We start from the raw sequence: 10793 nt of genomic DNA, 5'->3' as shown, positions 1-10793 counted from the left end.
TTTTTAAAAGTTACACTACATTTTTCATAAGCATGGAAAGGACTGATGAGAATGTTGTAGGTTGATGAATTTTTTAAAAAGTTTATCTGTAAGATATTAGGAGATAATTTAAAAGCGGCTCATTTTCTTTTTTTTGAGATGGAGTCGTGCTATCACCCAGGTTGGAGTGCAGTGGCATGCTCTCAGCTCACTGCAGCCTCTGCCTCCCAGGATCAAGCAATGCTCCCTGCTTCAGCCTCCCCCGAGTAGCTGGGATTACAGCACTATGCCCAGATAATTTTTGTATTTTTAGTAGAGAGGGGGTTTCCCCATGTTGGCCGAGGCTGGTCTCGAACTTTCAACTTTAGGTGATCCGCCTGCGTTGGGCTCTGCGCCCAGCTGTGACTCATTTCCAATAAAGCTCAAATCTGGACTTTGAATTAATATATAGGGCTCACCTTGGGCTTTCACCACCCCCTCTACAGCAGTGTTTTAATTAAGTTGTTATGAGAAAGGAAAGTATTTTCTGCATTGTTTATTGAGAGAGAGAACTTTATACATTAGGAACTAGTGCACTTAAATTATGTGACAGATGACCTTAAAAACTAGAGGTATTGTCAACAATACAACTTCAATTTTATATTATTACAGTTACTGATGTTTTTAAAATAATGTAAACAAAAATGTAGATAAGTTATGCCAAAACAAAAGGTAATAACATCCAAAAAACAGAAAGAACACATATATAAGTTAGCACATTAGGTACTACAAATAACTTAACACAAAGTGATATAACAACCCAGACCCAAAATTTTAGTCATTTCTGTACTGTGTGAGCAGATATAAGAAAAAATGGCATAGATCAGACCCAGGAGCTAGAGAACAAGTTGTGCAGAAGTTTTTTACGTCACCATGTTCAATATTCTCCATTTGCAACCTAAGCATTTCCTCTCCTTAAAAAAAAACTTTTTTTTTTAAAGAGATGGGGGTCTCGCTATCTTGCCCAGACTTGTCTTGAACTCCTGGGCTCCAGTGATCCTCCCACCCCGGCCTCCCAAAGAGCTGGGATTACAGGTGTGAGCCACTGCGGCCAGCCACTTTCCCTCCTTTGACCATTCCTTCTTTTAGCTACTATTCCTAAGAAACAGATTTAAAATATATATCTTCTAGGGTAGGCTAGTAGCTATTCACAGTAAGATTCTACTTCTTTTTTTGTTTGTTTTTTTGAGATGGGTCTCACCATATTGTGCAGGCTCCTGGGCTCAAGCCATCTACCCACCTCAGCCTCCCAAATAGCTGGGACTGTAGGCACATGCCACCATGCCCAGTGTAACAGTAAGATTCTGATAGGTGACCAAAGCTAGAACCTAGGCCTCCAGCAGCCAAAGTCTAATTTGATAGCTCAGTGGACACACAAAGCTAATTTGATAGCTCACGCCACACAAAGAGACATTTTTATCACAATTTAGCTAAGAGGCTTGCTTCCCACTTCTTATTTGGAAAACAGGTGGCAAAATAAGAAGAAAACCTTCGAAAGGTGAAGGATAAGAAAATCCTTGTGTTTGTGTAATTTTGAATCTGAAAAGGTTAAGTTCATGGACTTTACAGATTCAATTCTGGATGGCTGGTTTTTATTTCTCTACCCATTGGCCTTGGTGACATCATGACATCCCCGAGTTTGGTTAATGAAAGCAAACAAACAAATAAACAAAAGAGCGATTAAGAACAGCATAAAACAAAGTGAAAACATTATGTGGTTGCATCTATTTCCTGGTAAAAGTGCTAATGGCACTAAGAAGCCGATGTTTCTACCATTCCACTTTAACGATGTGTTTCCGACATGATTCCCTTTACTCCTTTACTCTTGAGGTTAAGGCACACCAGGCTGAACAAGGTGAGAGGTCTGACATGCACCACGGAATGCACAGGCTCCAAGAGCATCTATGTGAAGACTAACCAGTGGGGAAGAAGCAAAGGGATCCAGGTTTAGTTGAAGGGTCCTGCAGGCTTCAAGTGGTTCAGATAGACTAGACTAGAAGCATGAGCCAGTACTATAAGGCACTCCTACAAGAGACACAAGGGAAGGCCAACATGGCGAAGGAGCCACAGGTCCCAGCTGTCCACTAGCTGGTTTATTAGCCATAAGGCCTGCCTCTGGGCTGGGGCTCAGAACTAGGGGCAAGGAAGATCTGGGGAAAAGAGAGAGGCTGGTTTGCAGCTTCACGGCTAATAGGAGGGAGCCCTCCTAAGAGTTAGGAGTTGCTGTGAGTTGCTGTAGGTGCCTGAATCTTCTACTCTGGGCAACAACCAGCTTCATTCAATGTCTTGAACTTAATTCAATGTCTTGTCTTTCTAACAAGACGAGCAGTCAATGGCTTCCCTTTTCACAGGGACAATCCAAAGCAAAACAGCAGTTGTCTCACTTGAGTTTAGCAATGCCTTCTGTCACACCAGTGGCCACTTACGAGGACAGTGCCACAAAACATGATCATTTGGAACCTTTTTTTTTTGAGACCCAGCCTTGCACTGTCACACAGGCTGGAGTACAGTGGCGTGATCGAGGCTCACTGCAACCTCCACTTCCCAGGTTCAAGCGATTCTCCTGCCTCAGTCTCCCAAGTAGCTGGGATTACAGGCATCCACCACAACGCTTGGCTAATTTTTGTATTTTTAGTAAAGAGGGGGTTTCACCATGTTGGCCAGGCTGGCCTCAAACTCCTGACCTCAAGTGATCCACCCACCTCGGCCTTCAAAGTGCTCGGATTACAGGCATGAGCCAGCACGCACAGCCTAATTTTTGTACTTTTAGTAGAGACCTGATTTCACCATTTTTTGGCCCGGCTGGTCTTAAAACTCCTGCCCCCAAAGTGCTGGGATTACAGGCGTGAGCCACCAATCCTGGCCAAGTGGAACCCACTTTAAATAAAACTGACAACTGCCGGCATGCTTAGGAGGGTATCCCATACTCTTGTCTTTTACCTAGAGTTTAACAATGACTTGGATTTTGCCTCACCCATGCACCCATTAAAAAGCACTAAGGAAAGACCCTTGAGTCAGAGATTTTTGAATCCAGTGAAATTAGAATCATCTACCAATAAGGAGACTGCTGGGTGCTAGACTAAAGGAGACTGCCGGGTGCTAGACTTAACTGTCGAAACAGCGTTCCACGTGACAGAAATCAACACTTGTCTGTTTACATTACCTGAGCAGAGCTTATTCACGCGTCACTGGATTCGACCTACTTGACTCAGGGTAGGAAGAGGGGTACAAGGTGTGCGACATATGAAGCTCCTAATGCCTGTCACTAACAAGTGACACGGAGGCAGGGGAAACGGAGAGGGCCGCTACAGATTCAGGTCATGCCAAGGAGGGGGGCTCTTTCAGTCTTGCTCCAACCTTTCCACATTTTCACATTATTTCAGAGTAAGAAAAGAAGTGGTGCAGAAAACTCAAGAAATAAAATGGGCAAAAGTTATACACAGCTCTATTTACTAGGAGAAGTAAAAAAAATAAAATAACCCCTGTGTTGAAACCAGGCAGTATTGGAATCAGGAGGTGAAGATTTGTTTCATAATCTAGTGATTTCAGGAGAGTGTGTCAGATCAACGGAGATGAGTAATTCTGCACAAACACACGAGCAACAGTATTGGCTTGACTCTAAAGGAGGAGCAGAATATTCGCCTACTTCCTCTGCTAATGCCCCTCTGCAGAAAATGTTCAGTATGCGTGGCATCAAAACTAATTTATGGATGGCCTTTTTTAGCCAATGGGTAGAGAACAAACTCCCAGGTTTGGAAGCCCAGCCTCTCTGAGGAAGCACAGAAAATAACTATCCAATGTCCATGCTCAGTGTGTCCATGCACACGACACACAGAGACAAAAACAGAGGCCAGGCTCCGTCAAACGACACACTCTAGCTAAGCAAAGGCTGCATTCGGCAACTAGTGTGGTATAAACACCTTGGATCTCACTGCAGCCGGAAGGAAGTCACGGCATAGTCCCTTTCCAGGAGTCTGAAGGATATCATTTGTGTTGCAAACCACAGATCCCAAGTATTAGACATATTCCCTTCTTGGTGGAGGCCTACTCTAGAAGAATCAAAAGTGATGACCCTCTCAGTGAATCCAATGTTAAAGCTCCTAACTAGGTGACACTTTAGCACTACAGACGTAAAAATGACTATAGTGCAGTCCCTGGAAAAGGCAGTGAAGCAAAGGGGGCCGCTGAGAGTTTACATGGTTTTCATATAAAGAGGCTTTTAACTTTGGAAAAAGCGGGCCTGGAAAGAACACTACTCCCATTCCAGTTGACTGCTTTTTAAGTACTTTGTGGCCTTCCTGCCGCCGTGCAAAATGAGGTCTATTTTAGGAACTGGCTTCTTTACTGCGGGGTTAGATGCCAACATTTCACCAGGGTTGGACGATCTCACACATGAGTTTCTGGCACTTTTAGGAGGGATTTCCTCAAGTGATACACTAGGGAATGAGCCTTTCAGCAAAAAGCGGTTCCCTGGAGTCAGTTGCCAGCTCCAGGAGATTAATTGGCCATTTTTTCATGTTTTATGTGCAAGATATTTAATATGGGATGAAAAATGGAACACGAGGAAAAGCAGGTATTAGTTGGGTCTGAAAGAGGTGGTAATCCACAGATTCGCTTTTGTTTCGACAGTTTCTAAGCAGTGGAACAACTACCTAACAGTGCACCAAACAATTTGTTAGAGTTGAAAACAGTAAGGGCGTTCATGTGCGCCAAGGCATTCTGGGCTGAAAACAGCAATTCTGAATTTTCATGGCAGATCCAACTCCTAAGCTGGCTCCACTCTGTCCTATCAGATTTTGGTGGTGGTGGCAGAGAATGTCACAGGCTTGTGGCTGGCACCGACCAAGCTGTCAGGGTTGTATGAAAAGGAGAGGAAACAGGAGTAGCTGGACATGGATCCAGCTCTGGGTAGCTGATAGTGATAACACATCGATTTTTTTTCGCTTTTGAAAATAAGTAGAAAATGATGTGGGTGGAAAGTCCTCCTTAGGAGTTCACAGGGACTGCTCATATTTAGCAGGGCCTTCTGAATGGGGACTGGTGAAAACAAAGATGTTTTGAACAGGGATCCAGAATTTCGCCCTTGACTCTCGGCAGGTATGACCCTGGGTGCCTGTGAGCTAGGAGAGGAAATTCTGTACGTAGGGCAAACTTGTTACCAGGGGAGGAGATGGCCCTGCACTTCAGGTCTCCAGATGCAGTGTGCTGGGAATGGCCTCGCTGACAGTTGGAATCACGGATACATTAATTACAGCGAAGGCAAAAGTAAGCTACAGTGACAGGGAACTGGGGGCGGAGGGAGAAGGCACTTTGCCATGGGAGCACATCTGTTTTATAATAAGCAGGTCTATAATTCTCTTGTGAAAGATCATGTTCTGCTATCTTCTCTGAGGCTGGAAAATATAAATACTGTATTTTACCAAGGGGAGGAGGAAAGGAGATGATCAAATTTGTTTCCCTGTTGCCAAATGTTTGAGATTTTCCACCCTTTTTCTTTTGTGTGCAACATTCTCTTTAACTAGAGTGGGGGTAAAGTCAACCTGCTTTTCTAAGGGTAAAAGGCACCATGAGGCGTCTCATGAATAGGGCCCTGGCCTTTTAACAAGTTTTCAAGCCTTGGTTGCTGCTACTGTATAGTCAGAAAATAAACGCATGTGTGGTGCTGAGCTATTAAGGTGAAACATGTGGTCTGGGGCCAAAGGAACTGGTGTGGGTTGAGAGGTAAAATGCTTACATCTAACTGCACGAAAGTCAGTCTGAAATGTCACATCTCTAGATGGACGGAAGTATCATGAGTTGGGGTCTTGGGGAAGCGGGGTGTGGGGGAAAGGAGCAATGGGGTTGAATGTACCAAGTATTTTGTGAGCCACTGATCCTAATAGCAGCAAAACTACTAAACCATGAAGACATAGAAGGCATCTGCTCAGCACGAAAGACACAGAATCTTCTCATAACGTCTACTGAGAACTGTTTCATTATAAATGTATTTTCCTGCTCTAGAGAGAGTTAAGGGGAAAGAATGGGAGCTGTCAGGGTCCCAGGGCTATCCTACCTGCCGTTTTGGTCACAGTGACTGCCACACGCTCTTCCAAGGGCACTGCAGCGGGAGAAAACTACCTGCCAAACAGCAAAGCAGCTCTCTCTCTTACTCCTATTGTTTATTTTAGCACTCTTTGCTTTACTTCAAGGTGGCAATTATATATGTGTGTGTGTACATATATATTTATTTAAATAATATTAGATCTAATTCATTAATTATACTTGTAAGGTTGGTATTTTCTTAATAGTCCAAAGTTGGTATTTTGAAGTTCCACATTACTCTGATTTTTTAAACAAAAAAATGAGAAAGCAGGAATGGTCACATTGACAAAGGTCAAAATGAAAGTGCAGGAAGAACAATGAGAAATAAAGCACTTAAAATGAACAGATAGGAACTGCCTACACAGGATTCTGAGAAAAGAAACTAAAATGACCCTCTCTGTGAATATACGTACCATACAGCCCTATCTACCAGTCTACACGCCGATGTCTTTAATAACAATCCCAGGACATTTCCTCCGGCCAGCATCATGAGAAGAATCATAAATACCAACCATGGGCACCCGCTGAAAACTGTTCTTCAGAAAGCCATGCGTACAGCCTGGAAAACATGGTGGAGTGTCACATCATTAGGCGGGTGTTGGGATTCGTACCAGCAAACAGACCGACAACATGCAGTTATTGGTCGCAGAGGTTTCTTCTCTTCTCGGGAAAAAAACTTCTGAGATTAACTTCAAAACCAGAACCAGCTCTCCTCATAAATTAGGGGTGTATGCTTTCTGTCAGAGGGAGCTTGGCTCCTGTTTCCAGCCATTCGGCTCTGCTTAGGTGATTCCCCGCCTCCGCGGGAAGAACTGAGGCGGGAGCGCCAGGGACAGCAGGTCCTGGAAGGACCCAGCAGCCTCTTGTGTTTTGAAGGTTTTCTTATGAAACAGATGATGATGGGTGCCTGCCTCAGTTACCTCAGCCTCTGTGAAGGCTAAAAATAAATAACACAAAAATAACCTAAATCACTGTTTTGTGCAGGAAATGCTTCCTCTTGTGTCTTGGGTAATAAAATGTCCCGAGAGACAGAAAAAAAGTCTGAACTATAAAGCATTGTGTAGACCACGTTTTGTCTGGGAGCAAGCAGCTGAAATTCTTGGCTAAGTGTAATCCAGCTATTGGTAGTTTCTCAAGCCACAGAGGTTCTGTGGATCGTTTGGACAATGATGTACACAGAGCATACGTACAGGACGTATAGGTATTTGTGCATATATAAATAAATATATATATATATATCTATATCTAGCTGAAGAGGAGACATACTCTTCTTCCAAAGGGGTCTAACTGGCTAGTTAGGAAGCCGCTCTGGGGCTGATGGATTGTTGATTGGTGAATCCCTGGCCTTCGGGTCGGCCGGAGTCAGGTGTTCTGGTAGGACAGCTCGAACATGGTGCAAGCCTCCTCTAGACTCTCGTCCATGTTCAGTCTCTGCCAGAAAGACTTCTGCTTCTTCTGCAGCTCTCGGCGAACACACCTTGGGCAGGGGACAGACTTTTCTTTGCACTCAGAATGGAAAACGGCTCCACAGCTTTCACACCTGCAAAAGTCAACCATGGATATGATGAGCAAGACTGAAGCCAGCAAGACAAACGGGAAGCCCTGTGACCTCGGGTGCAGCTGGCGGCAGAATCTACTGTTCTGGACAACCCTGCCAATGGGAAGAGAAATGACTCACTGAAATGAACTCTTTGCTTTTCCAAAATGCTCAAGGTTGAATTTCACTTGAAAAACATTTTTGCTTTTCTGATTTGAACTAAGGCTTATGAGTTGGGGGGAGTCCGCAGTCACCTAGCAATTCTGGTTACAGTGACAATGGACAGAACACCAGAAGCTCTCCATTAAGAAGGGAGTGGGGCAGTGACTCTAGGGTGAAGTCACCCTAGAGGGGGTGCCTCGAGGCACCCCCTAGAAATGAGGGGGGAGTGCCTCGTGAAAACGCTCAGCACACCAGTGACAGCCACGGCGTTACATCTGTGGCAAGGTAGCTTTCTACATCAGTTAACACGAGCTAAGTGGTTCTCTGTTAACTAGCTCCCTTTACTTGACAGTTTGAAAAGATAAAATGACACGTTTTCATTTTCTGAATGACATCCTGTGGTCTATGAAATCTTGTGAAGTTTTTTAAAAATTAGGAAAAAACTCCTACCTTTGTAAGTCTCCTTTTGTAACATGAGCGTGAACATTAAAGCAGGAGACAGTGGGGAGAAAACATTTTCCCAACAATATGACAGATATTGTAATTTGTAGAGAGGAAACATTCCAGGTGGATGACTCGTTTGTTGTTTGGCTTGGTGGAAGCCTGCACAGGAGTCTGAATAACTTGTTTTTACAGCGAAGTTTTTATTTGTTTATTTATTTTTTTGGAGATAGTGTCTCATTCTGTCACCCAGGCTGGAGTCCAGTGGTGTGACCTCAACTCACTGCACCCTCCACCTCCTGGGCTCACGTGATCCTCCCACCTCAGCCCCCCGAGTAGCTGGGACTACAGGCACCCATCACCAAACCTGGTTAATTTTTGTATTTTTAGTAGAGACGGAGTTTTGCCATGTTGGCCAGGCTGGTCTGGAACTCCTGACTTCAGGTGATCCACCCGCCTTGGTCTCCCAAAGTGCTAGGATTACAGGCATGAGCCACTGCATTTGGTCTGCAAAGCTTTTAATAATGAGTAACTGACAAGCTCAAACACAGCTGCTCCAGTGAGTGGTTTGCCGATATGGACTGAGTTTTCATCCTCCCGTAAGGATAACAGGAAACTTGCACCAAGTCCTAGGAGCCCAGGGAATTGTGCCTGCGTAATTTTGTTCAGCCTGCAGCATTCAGGGAGGGTCCAGAACTGGACCGGGTTCAAAGAGGGTTGCGAAGGAACCAGTCCCGAGGGCTCAGCCTCAGGCTTCTTTTGCTTTTTCCATAGGTCTTGAGTTCCAGTGTTGGCTGCAGGATGGTCTTGGGGACATTATCTCCTAGTCTGCCACTGACTTACCCCAGCACCATTCAGCACCCAGAGGGCTTAGTGAAAGGAAGATCTTCCTACCCACCCTCATACCTTGGAGAGGAGGCAGTGACTTGGATGGAGAGACACTGTTGGGGGGAGTGGGGGTTGGAAGGGGGAGAAAGAGAGAGTGTGTGTGCGTGTATGTGTGTATGCGCGCGTACACCTATTCCAGTGGAGGGACAGGAAGACAGGACTTCCTTCACCCAGCAGCTCTACCCCCAGCTTAGCTCTCTGGGTCAAGTGAGGCGAGCCGGCAAGGAGCTTCACATCAATTTCTGGCTGTGTGACTGCTATGAACTGAACTGTGTCCCTGTTATTCATATGTTGAACCCCTTACCCACAATGTGACTATATTTGGAGACACTGTGCTTAGGAGGCAATCAAGATTAAATGAGGTTGGCCAGGCGCGATGGCTCACGCCTGTAATCTCAGCACTTTGGGAGGTCGAAGCAAGCGGATCACCTGAGGTCAGGAGTTTGAGACCAGCCTTGCCAACATGGTGAAACCATGACTCTACTGAAAATACAAAATTAGTAGGGTGTGGTGATGCACACCTGTAATCCCAGCTACTTGGGAGGCTGAGGCAGGAGAATTGCTTAAACCCGGGAGGTGGTGGTTTGTGGTGAGTCAAGATCATGCCACTACACTCTAGCCTAGGTGACAAGAGCAAAACTCTGTCTCAAAAACAAAAAAGATTAAATGAGGTCATGAGGGTGAGACTCTGATCCAAGCTCATAAGTGTCCTTAGAAGAAGAGCACGGGGAGCTTGCTCTCCCCAACTCCGTATGCCTCAGAGGCAGTGCCATGTGGGCACACACAGAGAAGGGGTCCTCTGCAAGCCAGGAGGAGAGGCCTCGCCAGAAACCAACCCTGCTAGCACCTTGATCTGAAACTTCTGGCCTCCAGAACTGGGGGCACACATTTCTGTTGTCTAAGCCACCCAGTCTGTCGTATTCCATGTGACAGTCTGCGCAGACTAATGACCTTAAGCAAGTCACATTGCCTTTCTGAGCCTCCTGCGCTTCAGTGTCCTTATCAGCTAATTGGAGACAACACAGCATCCACCTCTTGCAGTGCTGCGGGCCTCAGGTAACATCACGGATGCAGTGTATTCCCAGTTTCTGGCCATGGTGGGAAGTGCTTAGCAAACAGCAAGGACTGCTCTGGCCAGGGTGCCCCTCAGGCTGCCTGCTGCCTTCTGTATGGCTGCATTGCAGCCTGACTTCACCGACGTCACTATGGAGACCTGAGGACATCTTAGTCAACCCCCTCCTTGCCCAGATGAGAAAAGAGACTCCAAGAGGGTTAGGGATTGCCTACCGGGGACACGGTGAGTTGGAGACAGAGTTGTGACTGGAGCCCAGGGCTCCTGGCAGCCCAGCCAAGGCTCTTACCGAGCGCCATGCTGCCTGGCTGAGGCCTGGCCATCCCAGCGAGAGCAGGGAGCCATCGCATAGGGAAACGTGGGGCTTCTGATCAGAACACCTATGTCAAACCACAAATCCTTCTTTGTAGCTGAGTGACAGTGGGCAAGTTACCACTTAAGTTCTCGGTGCTTTGGTTTTCTCATCTGTAAAATGCTGCTCACGATGAACCCTTTCCTACTCACTGGGTTGCTGTGAGACTAAAATGAGAAACATACTTGTGGCCGGGCACGGTGGCTCATGCCTGTAATCCCAGCATTTTGGGAGGCTGAGGC

The 10793-nt window shown here is 45.8% G+C and overlaps 1 protein-coding gene across 1 annotated transcript in view; it reads right to left on the bottom strand.

The window, feature by feature from the left end:
• Positions 1–7378: 7378 nt before the first annotated feature.
• PLEKHM3 (pleckstrin homology domain containing, family M, member 3) overlaps positions 7379–10793 on the bottom strand; it is a 212732-nt gene continuing 209317 nt past the window's right edge. Inside the window, exon 8 of the mRNA XM_011949842.1 lies at positions 7379–7639. Coding sequence (XP_011805232.1) covers positions 7462–7639 — 178 coding nt within the window. The 3' untranslated portion in view covers positions 7379–7461. The remainder of the gene's footprint in view (positions 7640–10793) is intronic.

This window comes from Colobus angolensis, unplaced genomic scaffold (genome assembly GCF_000951035.1).
Source record: "Colobus angolensis palliatus isolate OR3802 unplaced genomic scaffold, Cang.pa_1.0 Scaffold30, whole genome shotgun sequence".
In the NCBI taxonomy this organism is placed as follows: Eukaryota; Metazoa; Chordata; class Mammalia; order Primates; family Cercopithecidae; genus Colobus; species Colobus angolensis.
Note: the sequence above shows the minus strand (reverse complement) of the source record. Positions and strands in the feature narration are given on the sequence as shown.